The sequence below is a fragment of the Carlito syrichta genome, unplaced genomic scaffold (assembly GCF_000164805.1).
Source record: "Carlito syrichta isolate Samal-C Ts95f unplaced genomic scaffold, Tarsius_syrichta-2.0.1 Scaffold307169, whole genome shotgun sequence".
In the NCBI taxonomy this organism is placed as follows: Eukaryota; Metazoa; Chordata; class Mammalia; order Primates; family Tarsiidae; genus Carlito; species Carlito syrichta.
Window position 1 is genome coordinate 224,214 of NW_007251265.1, and position 18,464 is coordinate 242,677.

Here is an 18,464-nt window from a genome sequence, read left to right on the forward strand (position 1 = left end):
GGCCGGAGCCCAGCAGGTCGAGGCTGCAGTGGCCGGGAGCTGCCACTGCACTCCAGTCTGGGCGACAGTGAGACTCCAACTCAAAAAAAAAAAAAAAAGAAGTCAGGAACCAGAGAAAAACCAAAATGTCTTTGGAAATTTCAAAACTGCTCATTACCCAGCATTTGAAACTGCAACTCTTATTTGTGATTCACCATAACTGAGCACAATGGACATGTTCCCATCTCCATATCTTTACTCTCCAATATCTTCCAGGAAAGAAGTTATCAAAAATCTGTTGAACATACTGATCTTAACGAACAAACAACTTAAACACAGCTAGATATCATTTCACCTAAATTTTAAGTAAAGTCAGAAGCTGACAAACTACTCTGAAATAAGTTTTATGCGTTCAGATTGCAAGTGATTTTAACATTCAAGAAAGAAAATACATTTTGTTATACAAAATAGTCCCTGGTAATATCAACACAGATTATCATGTGCCTCTTCTGAAATGAATTGATACGTAATATATTTAGGCACATATCTCTGTGACATAATGCACAGAAATTAATTTAAAGTTTAATATATGTATATTTAGCAACTGGTTATATCATAATGTTACATAAAAATTAATAACAAAATTACCATCTGGTCTTAAAGCAAATGTAAAACTGTATAAAAAGTAAGATTATCTATCCCAGGTAATGAAAGGCAAGGTAATGAATAAATAAGATGTGAGTGTATGTGTGTAGTTCAGAATATAAACAATACACATAATAATCTCCCACTGGGAAAGTATTTTTTTTTTAATTTAGAAATTTATTTGAAAATTCTAAGTATGTAACTACTGAACTCACTATTATGGTTTTAATTAAGTCTTGGCCAAGCACACATCTTTTGTACAAGTCTAAAATGTAGAAACAAAAGTAGATTTGTTTCTGTTACACATGGGTGTAAGAAACACTGAAAATCAAGAAACCAAGTAAAGCAGTCTTCAGCACTACTCCCAATAGCAGAAATATGGAACCAACCGTGCTGCCCATCAAAACTGAACTGGATTTTTAAAATGTGGTACATATACAAAATGGAATATTACGCAGCCATAAAGCAGGACAAAATGATGGACTTTGCAGCAACTTGGATGGATTTAGAGTCTATAACACTCAGTGATCTATCACAGAAACAAACAACTGAGTACCATATTTTCTCACTCATAGCAGACCCTAAATATTTATCATAATAGTGTAAGAAGCCGGGTTCGGTGGCTCAGCCTGTAATCCTGCGCTTTGGGAGGCTGAGGTGAGTGGACTGCCTGAGCCCGCAGGTTCAAGACCCGCCTGGGCAACTTGGCCAGACCTCATCCCTACAATAAAATCAAAAAATCAGCCAGGCATGGTAGCGCATGTCTGTAATTCTGGCTACTCGGAAGGCAGAGGCAGAAGGATCGCCGGAGCCCAGTGGGTCGAGGCTGCAGTGGTCAGAAGCGACCACTGCACTCCAGTCTGGGCGACAGAGTGAGACTCCAACTCAAAAAAATATATATCTACAGTATAAGAAAGGGATTGGCAATCGCAGGATACCACCAGGGGAGAGAGAGGGGAGTACATGATATCAGTAAGGGTGCCTGATCTCAAAACAGGCAAAGTGAGGACCAAAGGGAGGCCCAAACTTTGCCTGTCTGATAACGACTTGTATACCTAATCCTAAAGTGAACTCCACATCTTTAGGATAAAAATTAAAAATCACAAATAAAGCAGTCTTCTCATTGCTCACCATGATTTGCTGATTGCATGCTCCATTTTCTTATCTCCTACCTCCCTATACCTATTGCCATAAGCCTCAAATGAAAACTAAAACGCAGCTACTTCTGAAGATGCCTTTACACAGTCTCCTAAGAGCTAGTCTGAGAAAGGAGACGGGGGAGGCTAGGAGTAAAAAGCAGCCATTAAAAGATTTAGCACCTCACCTTTACAGCTAGGAAGTTCAGTCCACTCTCATGGGCCAAGGCCTTTGCTATCATTGTTTTAGAGCATCCAGGTGGACCATACAGAAGGACTCCTTTAGGTGGCCGAATACCCATTCGGATAAAAGCCTCTGGATGCTTCAAAGGCCATTCCACAGCCTGTTTCAACTTCTGCTTGACATTTTCAAGTCCTCCTATATCTGACCAGGATACCTGCAAAACAGAATGTTTTCTAAGTGTAAGTGTTGCCAGAACAGAGAACTAAAAATAATAAATAAAACATATCATCAACCAAAGAAGTGCAAATGGGAAGAGAAACACGGAAGAATGAGAAACAGCCTTGAAAAAATTCCTAGAACATTAAGAACTGGAAGTAAACGTGAGCTGTATATTATAAAAATACTATATGTGTGTGGGTATGTGTGTGTGTGTGCGCGCGCATGCACGCGCGTATTTATGCTTGCGAGTCTTGTGTAAATAACTAAAAGATTGAACACATAGTTAAGTCTATCCTTCCAGACAGCTTTAAAAGTTAGGTTTCATCTGTCTGAAAATGGTCTCATCCATATACCTTAACTACTTTTTTTTTTAACAAAATTACTTCAAAGCATATTTTTGTAGATCCTTATGGAACATAAGATCTTTTTTATCTTTGGCATATAAAGAAAGTATCCTCAAAATTTTGTTCCATTACTAAACTAAGAAGTACACCCAAAATAAGATAGCACCTTACATATTATTTACTTATAAATAAATACGTCTTAAGAATACACTGTGCGAGATGTGTACAGGAAACAGAAGAATGAGACAGGAATCCACACTCTAAAGAAACTTTACAATTAGTAACAACTAGCAACATGAACATAAATACAGTACAATGAAAAGGACACTAAGTACAATAACAAACATAAAAAGCCTTTGGGAATTCCCAGGAAGAAAAGATTACTTCCAGCTGGAAGGCAAATCTGAAAGCCAACTCTTAAAGGATGGATGAGATTTGGAAATGTAAAAACAAGGGAAATGGTCAGGTAGAGGCCAAAAAGTGGCAAAGACTCAGAAGGGAAAAAATACAAAGAGGATGGGAGAAAGAAGATTTGAGGAAGAGAAATAAAGAATAGTTGAAGCCGTAGGACCTTGAAGACTAGATGAAGGAGTTCAAGATAAATTTTTGTACATACTAAGGAGTCTTTGAAGGTTTTTAATCTAGAAAGGTATATGGTCTGATGCTTCTGGAAGACTTCTCTGAGAAGACTTAGTAGAGAAGAGACAGTGTGCAGGGAAACCAACTCGGGACACAAATTTTTTTTAAAGGCTAGACCTAGGGTAGCAAGGTGACCTGATGATGAAAACAAGCCAGAACAACACTACAGAGATACACAAAGAGAGAAAATATAAAGCTGGATTTCATGATAGATTCAAAACATATGGTCCACATACGAATATCTTCAAGAGGAAAAATAAATGACAGATTTATTTTTAATATACAGAGCTAAACATGGGACAGAATATTCAAAAGATCAAAAGTGGGCAGTTGGCATGTAAGTGGTGCAAATGAAGCCCTGAAATGAGGATAAAACTGAAATTTCTGCTTCAGAGACAGCCTCATGCATATAGTAAAAGCCATGAGATCAATTAAAATTGCCAACCAAGAAAAGATATGTGGGCCAAAGGCAGAGCACTGGGCATCACCAACATTCAAGAGGCAGGAGAAGAAGAAACAGGAAGAGAAGTCATAAAACAGGCAATTCATAAATCCAAAGGAGAAGCAAGGATTTTGTTTGTTCAATTAGAAAAAGATTGCTTTTTCCAAATGAACTTATATGGTTTTGTGGGAAGATTTTATTGTTTTTGTTTTCTGCTCACAAATCCAGGGGAATGCTATGCTATCAACCATAATCCTGAGATCTGATTTAATTATTTTCCTAAATTGCTTTCTTGAAATTTAAGATTATTGGATTAAAAGACATGAACATGGGCAACCCCTTTGGGTTCCCTCCCACTGTGGGAGCTTTTCTGTCCTCTCAATAAATCCTGCTTTCTTAAAAAAAGAAGACATGAACGTTTTTAGGCCTCTTGGTTCCTAATGCCAATTTATCCCAACCATTTAATGTATTCTAAGGGTACCAGCAGGAAGTGGCGATGTCTTCCTGCAGCATTTCAGCCCTTGATTTTTTTTTGCCTTCTTTTTCTTTTTAGGTTTCTTCTGATTTCGGATTTCGCCATTTAAAAAAACTAAATTTAACTCAAGATCAGTGTACATGGTCTTTGGGTCCTAAAAATACCTAGCGGTCAACGGCAGAATCAAATTTCCCGTTGACCACAGAAGACAACTGTTGCTGCTGTGACTGGGCTTATTTCAGGCAAAAGTGCAGCGGACCCTGCTGGGTGGTGCCTGTTTGTACTCTCCGGTGTCTCTGATCCATTCTTCTTCTTTAATTTTTCACTTTGCTTTGAAAGTTTCAAACATATGCAAAAGTTGAAAGTTCAGTACAATAAATGCCTATATACTCTGCCAAAATATAGTAATTCTTACTCTTTGCCACACTTGTAATAGTGCGTGCTCTCTCTATATATATACAAGCACACATGTATACACACAGTGCGCACACACACACTTGAATGTTTGAATTTTCTGTTGGATCTTTTAAAAGCAAGCTGCAGATATTATGTTCTTCTCTCCAAATACTTTAACATACCTCTCATAAAAATAAACATTCGGAGAAGCTAATTTAAAGGAGGGTAGTTGAAAACTGAGCAGAGACCAAAAAGTATAGAGAGCTGAGAAGAAATGGTCAGTACAGGAACTAGGACTTTGCAGCAACTGGGATGGATTTAGACTCTACAACACTCAGTGATCTATCACAGAAACAAACAACTGAGTACCAAATTTTCTCACTCAGAGGTGGACCCTATATATTTGCCACACACTCGAAGAAAGGGATTGGCAGTAGCAGGACACTGTCAGGGAGGGAAAGGTTATTGAATAATAACAAGGTGACTGAATAGCACAGTTTAATCAGAGCAGTAGCTTACGTTTTATGCCTTAAACAGTGGAATAGCCGGGCTTGGTGGCTCAGCCTGTAACCCCAGAGCTTTGGGAGGCTGAGGTGAGTGGAATGCCTGAGCCCACGGGTTCGAGACCCGCTCGGGCAACTTGGCGAGATCTCATCTCTACAATAAATAAAAAATTAGCCAGGTGTGGTAGTGCCCACCTGTAGTTCCAGCTATTTGGAAGGCTGAGGCGGAAGGATTGCCGGAGCCCAGCAGGTTGAGGCTGCAGTGGCTAGTAGCATGCCACTGCACTCCAGTCTGGGCAAAGGAGTGAGATGCCAACTCAAAAAAAAAAACAGTGGAATATGCACACATATGCATATACATAAACAACAAGCATACACATAAACACACTGATAGACACCATGTACATACTACATAAAAGTGACAGATAAAAGCAGTGTTTACAGTAACTGTCACACGACGAATCAGAGACTTCTTAGACTTTCAAAACTGAAATGATAATGTGTCACTGTTATGCTCCTACTTGACAGTCATTCACCTTTTACTATGCAACTACTGTACAGTGAGAACACACTCTGAACATGCTGTGAGGAGCAGCCATCTCCGTGCCTTCCAGCACGGAAGTTGGACAATTAAGCACGGTAGCAACGAAGCATACTACTCACTACACTAATGCAGGTAAGAATACACTGACAGATCTAATTTTCTTAAAGGTCAGGACAGAACTACATCCTTCCTAATCAATGACTTTTTAAATAATGCAATTACATGCCCATAAATGGCTAGGAGAATTTTCTTCCTCAGGTCTGCACAAAACAAAGCAATCCTGGCAGTCCAACCTGACAACCTCCAATGTGATAAAATTTGGTAAATTCAATACATTTCAGGGTGGTTTTTAATCAGCCTTTTAAAAAGTCTTTAACAAGCAACTGAAACCAGATCGTGAATGCTTGAAACACCTCCATGAAACATACATTTTGAAAATCACCAAAATAATGGATAAGAAACTCTACATGATTAAGAGATTATATGTCGGGAAACCCCCTCGGGTCCCTTCCCCTGTCTTCTCAATAAATCCTACTTTCTCACCTAAAAGAGAGAGAGCAATTCCATGTCTCTTTAGTTAGGCATCAGTAAGCAGTGGCAAAAGAGCTGGAGAGGACTTATTGCTCAAGAGAAATTAAGATGCTCTCCCCAGAAAACTGAGTGTTCGATGACACAGAACAGTTCAACAAAAGCAATGCCCTCGCCGTCTGCACTAAGGAGCGGGCCCACAGCCCTCAAGGCGGTAGGGTCCATGGGACAGGGAAACAACCCGACCCTTCCTCCCTCCTGGCATGCGGGGCTGATTCATCAGCAGTCTCGTCTGTACTTCTGCCTTCACTACGTACGTCTCTACTCCTGCCTCAGCCTGCCAGGATTCCCTCCTTCTTCCTATCCTTCGAAGCAGCCTGACTTCCATACCTTTCCCACCTAGAGCTGTATCCTGTCTCCTCCTCCCCCAAGACAGGCCCCCCATTCCTGCTGCCTGGGCCGTTCCACTGGACATTCTGGTGGGAAGGGTGCTTCGCCAGCAGGATCGCCCCAAGCAGTGGCAGCAAAGGTCACAAGGGGAGAGTTGGCCAGAAAGCACGATCCGAGGAAGCCATTATGTCAGAAGGTCTCTAGCCTCCTCGCAGTGAAAAATAAAACAAGGTCGCCTACAGAAAGAAATGTCAGCCAGTCTGACAAATACTGAGTAAATGCCCATTTCATGCTGTGCAGGTTCCTGAGATAAAACACTTCCAGCCCACACTGAGCTTCTGACCTGCTGGAATATTTTCACAAACAGGCAGCCACCATACAGCATGGCACATGCTAAAAGGCAATCCCAGAATTTACACAGCCAGGAAAAGCGTTCCAGGAAGTACCAGACGAGGTGGGGCCTGATGGACATACAGGAATCATCTGGATGCAGTGACAGAAAATGCCACCAAGAGGAGGAAGCAGGGTAAGCATGTGTCTTAGGAAAACGTAAAAGCAATTCAGAATGGCTACAACTCAGAGAGCAGGAGGAGAGCAGAAGCAAGGAGGCTACAACAGCTAGGGCTTGGAGACTGTGCGGCTTAGCTCAGACTCTAGCCTGAGAGCACTAGACAGAACCACTCGACCTGAGGACCATGTGACCACATCTGTGCTTCCGGCAGAGTGGCACTAGGAGAGGGGCAGGCGAGACTGGGGACCCAGGAAGGGCGCTGCAGCAATCCGGGGGAGAGACAGCAGCAGACTGCATGCTATCATAGCAACGGGGCCAAAAATAGTGACAAAAAAGGCAAATTGAGGAGTCTTGATGATTAACTACATGTGGAGGGCAATTGGTACAGAAGAAAATGGAAACAAAGCTAACATCCAGGATTCACACGGGGATAGCTGGGTACCTAAAGTTTACATTAAAAAAAAAAAAGGAATTATGTGTGGAAACAAAGGAGTAAGATTCATAAGGTAGCAACTGAGACTTGAATATGGTAGGAAAATCTGGAATCTGTGATAAGGAATCAACCCATCCAAAATAAATGAAAATATTGTCTGGTGTCTGAATGGCACATGTTCTATGCTTAATTTCTTTTCAAATACAGATGATGCTACGTTGTTACAAATACCCAACCATAAGTATAACCCCTTTTAATAAATGTAACTTCGCAAAGCACTTAAGGCTGCACATACAAAGTATGGGACTCACATAGCTTTATAACATAAGCCCAGTACAAATTCAAAAAACTTTCATATTCTTCAAAACAGAGTAGAAATCAACTCAAAGTTGTTATATAAGTAATCCATAGTTACATAAGAACCCTGCAGAAGTCACATAAATATCAAGTTCCATTTCAATAACTGGGCAAGCTAGAAACACTTGAACTAGATAGAACACCGTATCAAATCTCAAGCTATGTCAGAAGATCTAGAACTTTATCTCTAAGCTTAACAGTTATGTGAGAAGCAACGTGACCAACTTTTCCAATGTGTTTTATCTGGTCAAACATAACACACTTGTACTGAAACAGAACTGCTCCTTGGGGCACAACAGAGAAATACACAAGCCCTCAGTCCTTCCCACTGACCCAACACTTTCCACATGTGAAGTTGCATTTATTTGACTATCAAGGCCTGTGTGGAAAAGGTAAATAATTTCTAAAATATGCAGCTCCCGAGGTGTTTTTGCAAAGCCACTGTCTTAGAGACAATGGTGAGGAGGAAGTTAGAATTAAGTATTATAGGTACAGGATGCTGGTTTGCATCTGTATTTTATTACTAACTGGTAGAGGAAGTTCCTTCTCTCAAGGTAGAAATCTCCAAGGCAGAGTTGCCAGAATCGATGTATATTCTCTAAAGGCATTTCATTGTCATAAAGGCCTCCTCTCCTGGGCTGTCCTGGATCACTGACTATATCAAGACATTCTGCTACTGGCATGTAATAGAAAAGAATATTAAACTAAACAATTTGATGCACTTTGAAGACAGAAGGAACTAAAAGAAGAAAATGCTCAAGCTGGGCTCGGTGGCTCAGCCTGTAATCCCGTGCTCTGGGAGGCTGAGGTGAGTGGATTGCCTGAGCCTGTGGGTTGGAGACCCGCCTGGGCAACTTGGCGAGACATCATCTATACAACAAATCAAAAAATTAGCCAGGCGTGGTAGCGCGCACCTGTAGTTCCAGCTACTGGAAGGCAGAGGCAGAAGGATCGCCGGAGCCCAGCAGGTCAAGGCTGCAGTGACCAGGAGCGGCCACTGCACTCCAGTCTAGGTGATCTGCTGAAGCCCAGCAGGTTGAGGCTGCGGTGGCCGGTAACGGCCACTGCACTCCAGTCTGGGTGATAGAGTGAGACTCCAACTCCAAAAAATAAATAAATAAAAAGAAAATGCTCAAAGAGGAAAATTTTTTGTGAGACAGCCTCTCCGCAGGGAAGAAGAAGAGAAGCCTATCAGCTATGCTCGATGTTATCTAAAATGCAAATGACCGCGTGAATCCAAGGATGCTTATAATCTATAAGATCCATGGGTTGGTCCATCATTAAAGACGGGATGGGGTTTTACAGGAGCAGGGAAGTACATTTAACAAAAAGTAAACTGAGGAACTGAAGTTTTAGTTACATCTCAGAGAGAAATAGTGAACTGCAAACATAAAGCCAGGCACAGTGGCTCACTCCTGTAATCACAGCATTTTGGGAGGCTCAGGCAGGAGGATCGCTTAAGGCCAGGAATGCAAGACCAGTCTGGGTAACACAGCAAGACCCTGTCTTACAAAACATATAAAAATTAGCCAGGTGTGGCACATGCCGGTAGTCCTAGATACTTGGGAGGCTGAGGTAGAGAGGATCACGTAAGCCCAGGAGTTTGAGGTTACGATGAGCTTTGATGTATTCCAATCTGGGCAAGACCAAGATCTTGTCTCTAAAAACACAAGATTCTGGCTTCTTGGTGAAGACTATGTTTGCCATTGTTATTATGCATATCCTGTTATTTTCCTAAGAGGCTAGACCAAAAAACTTTAAAAGAAAGGGAACAAAAGGTAAAAAAATTTTTTTTAAAGTTTTAAAAGCTCAAAGAGAAAAGAGTGAATACAAAAAACTATTAAAAATTTTTTAAAGACAAACAGAAATAACTAGCCAGGGGAAGGTACTGTTACAAAAGGGAATGGATGATTCAAAAAAACCTCAAGGTCAACATATTTATGGGGAAAAGAAGTTCAACTCTCCACGAGTCAAGGCTAAAATAGACAAATTAAAATACTGAAAACTATTTTAGCCTTTAAAATTAGCAAAAATTAAAACATGGGGTTCTCCGTAAGTGGACCTTGAACTTTTACCATAAGGCAACAAGAAAGGGACTGGCAGTAGCCAGACACGGCTGGGGAGGGAAACGGAGCACATGACATCCACAAGGGCACCTGATCTCAAGCCAGGCAAAGTGGACACCAGAGGGAGGCCCCAACTTCACCTGTACTATGACCACTTGTATACCTAATCCTGAATTGCACCCCACATCTTTAAAATAAAAAATTTAATAAATTGATAAATAAAACACGGAGTTCTCAAAGCCGATGATGTACAATGAGACAACAGTCTTACACAGTGGTTTAAAAAAAAGGTCCATTTCCTAAAGGAAACTGGCAACATATCTTAGAAGTTCATATACTTTAACCTAATAACATTAATTCCTAGACTACATTCCTAAAACAAAAGATACAAAAAGATTTTTCTTCAAAGATTCACAGCACTCTGCATGATAGCAAATAACCTAGAAACAATCTCAATGACAAACATCAAACAATAATTAAATTAATTACAGGATACTCAAAAATTGAACAATTTCATACACAGAAATTAAACATATTTAGAAGATATTTTACATTTCCCAAAAATTTGCATTAAAAAGACTATAAGCCTCTGAATACATTATAATCCCATTTGAAACACACACAGACACTTTTGAAAGACTAAAAGGTATTATGCCCAAATATTAAAAAGTGATTATTTTAAGGTATGGAGATATAGGTAATTCTTATATCATCCTTCATAATTTTTGGTACCATCAAAAATTTTCTACAGTAAAACTGCATTACTTTTATCATTTGACATATAATACGTGTGTGTAAGAGGCTTTCATGAATGAGTACAAAAAAGCAGACTCAGACCCTAGAAGCTGTGGACCAAAGAAAGGATAGCATGGTGTATGCGTGTGGGTCGGGGGAGTCTTGAGCTCAGCAAGAAGAAACCCTAACGCCCAGTCGCCAGGGAGCCACTCACTCAGCCAGCAGAGTACAGGAACCAAGGGAGAAGTTGCTGAGAGTCACAAAACCGGAATCTGTTTAACCTAATTTTCATCCTTTACTACAACTGCAGTTCCTTTATTCTTTCCACCTATTGTACTGTGGTTAAAACTTACAAGTGAAATAAATCTAATCAACTTTTCAAAATGTCTTCTACAGGTAAAATCTGTCCTAGAGCCTATAGGGGCAAAAGATGAGTGTGATAATGTCTCCAAAAATCTGAACTCTATCTAGAAAGAGAAACAGAAAAGTAACCTGAAGGATATAGTCTTTGTCTAAATATATAAAATATCTGTCTTCACATAAATATAAAAACTCCCCCCCAAAATAAAACAGCTCTACAATTCACAAATATGAGAGATAGTGAAAACAGGAATTTGAGGACTATGTGTAAAACGACAGTTGTCAGAATACGAAAATAACAGTAGCAATTATCACCCGATAGATTATGAGGTCAGATGATAAATAATAAGTATAGCCAATAAGAAACTCTAAAGGAGAATATAAGAATTGTCGGTACTCCCAACACCTAAAAGTAACCACTATCAAAAATTTGGTATAGTACCTTCTAACCTCTCAAAACGCAAACGCACATGTGTACCTATGTGTGTGGCTTAAATGAATTTTTCATTTTGTTTTGTATTCACAATTTTATTTTCTGTTTCTTTTTAACTCTATTCTTTGGGTAGATGTTTATAAATAGCTATATTTTGGAGGACTACTGACAACAGATAATCAGTTCGTACATTTTTTATTTCACAAGCACTATTTAATTACCATCACTTTTTTTTTTTTTTATCTTACCACTCAGAACTAAAGCAGAGGCAAATCACTTTTGCATTTTGAGTTTAGTACCCAAAAGCCAAACAAATGATATTCTTTCTATGGCAAAGATAGTAATTCAAAAATAAATATAAATCTCCTTAAAGATCTTACTATTGCACAGAAGAGTCCCAAAGAAAAGCAGTCATGGGAAAAGTTGTCTGTAAGAGAAAGATCACCACCACCATGAAATCACAAAATCCTAGGCCTAGAAGAGGAATTCAAAAACCAGCTGGTTCACTATCTTACCTTCAAACAGTATTTCCTCTTTCAACACCTCTCATCTTTCAACAAATAACATTTTATGATTCTTAAATTTTTTTGAATTCTAGAACTCTTTTCAATAACTTGCATGTGCCATAACTGCCAGAAAATTATCCCTACAATCTAACCTAAATTATTCCTAGAATCTAACTTAAATCATTCCTGATGATGTTTGGGTTCTTTATTACTTTGCCCTAATGAAAACAGTCAACAGCTGCTCACATATTGCTTTGTAACTGTGGAATTAAAGTTAGTCGTGAAGGAACAGCTGTCAAACAAGCACAGACAAAACAATGAGATAAATTTCCCAAGGAAAAATGCCCCCCCTTCATCCCAAAACATCTTATAGTACTTCCTGGAAAACATCCCAAACAAAACAAAATGAAAAACTCAAACTGTATACCCACAGAAGCCAAAGAACTTGATGATCAGGCTGAAAACAAATTTTTTTAAAAATCTCGATGGGTATGCTCCATGGGGACAGATTAAGAATTAATGCTGGGCTGCAGACTTTGGAAGAACTATTATGAGCGGAATTCAGTAGCTCAGGGGGGAACCACAATGTTTTCCTGTAAACACAATCTGTGAGTCAAGAGCCTCCTCCTGCTGGCTGGGGGTCAAGCCTTACTCTGCCAGGGACGAAAATCTTTGAAAAGTATTATTTTACTGAAAATACAGAGTACTTTTCACTTTGTTATTTTATCCTAGCAACTCCCAATGCAAGGACAAGAAGCCAGGCAGTAGCAAGTGGGTTAGCACCTGTTCCAAATTCTCTCAGGGGTCACACACTAACTTCTCAACAATCAAAGCATTTAAAACACACATATTTTATTTAGAAATCATAAACATACTATATTACTAAAGATATGACATAATGCAGGAAAAAAAACTGAGAAAACCCAAACTCCAAGGTCCAAACAAAAATCAATGAACTTCCCAGAAGCCTCTTTGAGGGAGATAAAGCAAAACTAGGAAGTAGTAAATATTAAAATGCATTTTTAGATCTAAGCGAAAATAAGTGAAAGCCATTAGCTTTATATAGTGAACAGACAAAAAAATTACTTCTCTCATGCTATAAACACTCTACGAAGATTAAAAAACATAAGTGAAAGCTCCAGTTCCACCATGGTGCCATAGCCATCTATCTACAGGCCTCTCCCACTGATTAAAAAGAGAAATTTCTGACAAAATGCAAAAGTCACTGGAGCACTCTGAGAGGCAGGCGAGTTATAGTGCCAAGGACAAACGTGGAGAAATGCCTCGCATGGGGGTGAAGAGGGGCTGAGGACTCTCCAGGGTCTTTAGGTCTCTCTTCTCACAGCTCTTCACCTCCTTCTGTCTTACTTCCATTTTCCAAAAGCAAGCTTAGGTTAGAAACACCTAACTACTTCACAGGTGTAAGTACACAGAGCTAAGAAAGACGGAGAGAGCGCAAGAAACTAGAGGCCAAAATGCTGTCCCTCACTGAAGCTAACTCTGAAGTGTTTGCTGCTTGTTAGCAGATGACACTGAGGGTCTCGCTGAACATATGAGAAAGCCACGGGAGCCAGATGTTCCTGTAACTCATACATATGAAGACGTTGAAAAGGAAATGATTCAAGCTAAAAAATGCAGACACCTGAGAAACACAGAAAATATGATCAACTTAAAGACAAATATTTTAACTAAGTTTCACACTGTACAGATTTCCTAATCAGTTTAATGGTTATATTAAAACCTGAGTTCAATTGTAACATCATTACATTACCATCACACCTTAATAAGTTTACTGTAAGCTGTCTTCAGGGCTGGTTATGAATAAACCTTGTAAATATAACAATAAACTATTATCAAAATAACCTCCCTTAGATCAGAAAGCTTTATGCCTTAATTCAACCTATAGATGGGCTAACAATTTCCAAAGTGGGCTTTAAAAAAACTACCTACTTCTGCCAGATGAACAAGTCTAGGAAAACAAATCTCATAAGAAATAAAAACTCTGACCATTGCCAGACTATCACCACCACTGCCTTGCTAAGCTATATGGTGTGGACATGTGCTCTGAGCTAAGGCCAGGCCATGTTTTCTTAAGCTTCGGCCCCCCTCCCCTACCTTGGGGAGGCTAATTTCCTTTTTCTTTCTCTCTCTCTAATTTACTTTCTAAATAAACTATATTTTCTAATCTTAAAAAAAAAGTTACAACACAGAATATGAAAATAGTATAAAGCTTCACCTATAAAATTCTGCATACCTTATTAAAATAGTTTGCTTTTTCTAATTTACCAGATTTCTTGGTTGACATTACTACTGTCACCAGAAAATTTGAATGTTGAAGGAAACTTTTTAGACACTTAGCAAAACTAGGAAAGATAAAGAACAATGGAGAAATTGAAAACATAATAACAGAGGAAAGAGACAGGGATTTCTACTGATTGGTCCCCAAGCCCAGGTGGTAAGCATATAGTCACACGTTTCTTAAGTAAATTTTAGGTAAACCATATGGAATAGTACCCCAAAACTAAAATAAATTATGCAAAAGTCAAAAAAATTTTTTAACTGTTTTTTATTTTTGTAGAGATGTCCAGGCCAGCCTCGAACTTCTGGCATCAAGGAAACCACCCTCCTCAGTCCTCGAAGCACTGGGAATACAGACTTGAGCCACCAAGCCTAGCCTGAATTGTTTTAATAGCAAAAACTGTACAATAAGTTTTGTTCTGATTATTTTTCTTTGGGCATTTGAGATAACCATCATCAAATGAAAGCACTACCTACTGGGCATGTGTACATCACAAAGCTCTTCCTGACACAGTGCCCAGAACATTACAAATACTCATATGGGTTAGTGGGCAGACACACACTTCTCTTGTATTATCTTAGAAACAAAGTAACGGCGCTTTGGGAGGCTGAGGTGAGTGGATTGCCTGCGCCCACGGGTTCGAGACCCGCCTGGGCAACTTGGCGAGACTTCATCTCTACAATAAATCAAAAATTAGCTGGGTGTGGTAGCGCACGCCTGTAGTTCCAACTACTTGGAAGGCTGAGGCAGAAGGATCGCTGGAGCCCAGCAGGTTGAGGCTGCAGTGGCCGGGAGTAGCCACTGCACTCCAGTCTGGGCAACAGAGTGAGACTACAACTCAAAAACAAAACAAAGCAATGGAAGGACAAATGTGGCAGAAGGACAGGCCAACAAGAGGTGACACGGAAAATAAGGAAGAAGTTGGAGAGTCAGGAATAAACCAGTGTGTGGTGAGAACTGGTGAAAAATGCTGCCAACATGCAAAAGTGTACAAGGTTTACATACATATGCCTTGAATTACGTTTTCTATTCCAGATCTGTTCAAACATTTGAGTTATAAATTCAAATCATTTCTTCTGATCTCCTTTGATGGTTGGTTGATAATAAAATTGTTTGTGGCCCAGCTCGGTGGCTCAGCCTGTAATCCCAGCATTTTGGGAGGCCGAGGCGAGTGGACTGCCTGAGCCCGCAGGTTTGAGACCAGCCCTGGCAATTTGGTGAGATCTCCTCTCTGCAATAAATCAAAAATTAGCCGGTCGTGGTAGCGTGCGCCTGTAGTTCCAGCTACTTGGAAGGCTGAGGCGGAAGGATCGCCGGAGCCCAGCAGGTCAACAGTGGGGATGGCCATGAGCGTGCCACTGGAGTGAGACTCGGACTCAAAAAAAAAAAATTTGTGTTATATAGAAAGAAAAACTCTCCCTGCCATGACTGGCTAAAGGGAGGTTCCCGACGTCTGTTAGATAGGAGGCAGAGAAACAAGGTCGAGATCCCTCTGTCAGAAAGCCAAACAAATTTCAAAAGCAGTTCAGATTCCATGTCCTGAGATAAGGAACAGAAGGAACCTCCCAAGGGGAAAAATGACAGCACTTGCTAGGGAGCAAAGATGCTGGGGAAAGAGGACTCTCCTGGCATTCCTGAATAAGGCGACCAGTATGAGGAGAAAGCTCCAATCAAGAGAAAAGGGAATATCAGAAAACAATCCTCACCATACAGTCTTGGTGAGTGATACTTCAAAAAAGAACACAAGAGTTGACCTTATCAGCAAAACTTGTCCCTGGCTGCCGAATGTGCTGCATGCAACAGTTGAGGGTTGGGGTTTAGTGGGCCTGAAAGATGTCATAAGAAAATTCTGGAAGAAGTTGTTGCTGGAGAAATTAGACCTATTATCTTAGGTACATACTGAGACAAGCAAGCCTCAGAGAAGTGAGAAGGTCTAGGTGATCAGGTCACTGAGCAGAAGTTAACTACCCTAGGGTAGAGATTACTGTGTCATCTTTTGTAATTTCTGGTAGATACAGGGCCCATGTGCTACAAGTATATACTCATGGTCAACCTAAGAGGCAGGCTCCTCTAGGCAGAGTTGATAAAGGCTTATTAGATAAAATGCATCTAAAATGCACTCATTTACTCATTTATAGTGTATTCACTCGCTGACTCAGATATATTCATTCTACTGCGTGGCATGGCTGTTTTGAGGGCTTGGCCCAGCTGTAAGATTACCACAGTGAACTAAACTGGCATGGTCTCTACATTGTGCAAATATACTAATAATTATGGAGGGACTAGGCAAAAAGATTGTATAAGATGCTACAAGAGCACATAGCAGGCCCTTGAGTTTCTAGAGGGTCAAGACCGGACATTTAATCAGAGATGGGAAAGATGCGCAGCAGTCAAGGGAATAAATAAGGCTGGGTCATCTGAAGCCCCTAGTACTGACACAGCTCAGCTTGTGGAAGAAAAGACGAAAATGAGAATGATGGCGGAGTCAACCTGAAGGACCAGATCAAGCTTTATTCCTGAATTCTAATCTGGTAAAAGAGATCCCAATCTATGACTTGACCAACTACTGTTCTATGTCCTGGCTTCCTTCCCCTGCTGTCTCCAGAAAAATATGAAGTTGTGCACAGAGATTTGATGCCACTGCAAGGAAGGCGACATATTAGTTAAACACAGATAAGGAAACACGGAGAACAGATTCCACACGCAAGAGGCACATCAGCCTATAAGGTACTGGGAGACTTTTACATTAAGTTAGACAGGTGAAAGCTCAAAATCAGTATCATGCTTTAGGCTGTGATGAGAACTACTCTTCATTTCTGAGATTTTCCCCTCAAAAAAACCATGTCCCAGTCTAAATATAAGAAAAGCATCAGTCTATTAAAAACCTGACCGGTATACCTTAAAATGGTCAAGATCATCAAAAACAAACTCTAATAGCCCAGAGAAACCTAAAGAGACAAGATGGCTAAATGTAATGTGAAAGCCTACATGGGATCCTGGAACAGATAAAGTACATTAGAGAACAATGAATAAAATCCAAATAAATGATGGAGTTGGTAACTACACAGCCAGTGTTAAAGAGAAGTTTTACTCCAAAGGCTGACTAAATGAAGGTTTGTCATTCCAAAACAAAGAAAGACCAGTGAACTGGTAAGCACAGCAATAGAGACCCCCTAAAATAAAACAAAAGGAGAAAAAAACAAACAAACAGAAGAAACAAAAGTGAACACAGTATCACTGATCTTCAGGACTTCAAGCTAAAAGACGTCTGCATACTGATTTTCCGGTGAGAGGAACAAAGAAACAGACTAAATATTTTAAGAAACGATGACCACTTCTTCAACTTGGTTAACACTGCAAGCTCACACACACAGAAAGACGAGCAAACCTAAAGCATAAGGCACATGAAGAAGACATCCAAGGCACATGACAATCCGGTCACTTAAAATCTACGATGGAGAGGAAGTCTTAAAGCAATCAAAGGGAAAACAAAGCACAAAAGACACAAAGAAGACAAAATGGAGCCAGCAGATTTCTTTTCAAAAAATACAAGACAAAAGAGAGTGGACTTAAACCACTAGGGAACACAGAGGAAGGACTGTCAATCTAGATTTCTTTATTCAGTGAAATAGCTTCCTAAAGGGAAAACAAAACGCTTTTTTTCCAGACATAAAAAACTGAAGGAATTCATGACCAGCACACCTGTATTACAGGAGATGTTAAAGTCAGTCCTTCGGGAAGAAGAAAAATGGCACCAGATGGAAACCTGAATCTACACCAAGGACTCAGGAGAACTGGAAATGGTGACGACACGGAGTACTTCTAAGGCCTTTCTTCCTTAATACTTCAGTCTCTTCAAAAGGAAGTATTCTGTCTAGAGCAAACTGAAGACACGGCACTGGGAGGTTTACAATATACGTCCAAGGAGAAAGCGTGACGATGGCACAAAGGCCAGAAGTGGAGCCACGGGAGTGTACTCCTTAAGGCTCTTACACCCTAGTGTGATATGATATCACTTAAAGGTAGATTATGATAAGCTGGAGATGTCTCGAGGGGGAATTTTTTAATATTTTGAACTAAACGGAAATGAAAAACAGCATATCGGACATGTGGAATGCCACTAGAGCAGTGCTTAACGGACGTTTATGGAGCTGAACCCTTTATTAGAAAACTTAAAATCGGTAACCACATATCCCACCTTGAGAAACTCGGAGAGAAAAATACAACTAAAGCAAATACAAGGAAGGACATAATGAAGATTCGAGCAAAAACAAATGAAATCAGAAACAGAAAACCAATAGAGCAAAAAGCTGATTATCTGAAAAGGTCAATCAAACTGA

General features: G+C 40.0%; 1 protein-coding gene across 1 annotated transcript in view; it reads right to left on the bottom strand.

Moving 5' to 3' along the window:
• The window catches only part of SPATA5 (spermatogenesis associated 5), a 267,058-nt gene that overhangs the window by 199,584 nt on the left and 49,010 nt on the right, over positions 1-18,464 (bottom strand). The window contains exon 10 of the mRNA XM_021715497.1: positions 1,949-2,158. Coding sequence (XP_021571172.1) covers positions 1,949-2,158 — 210 coding nt within the window. The remainder of the gene's footprint in view (positions 1-1,948; positions 2,159-18,464) is intronic.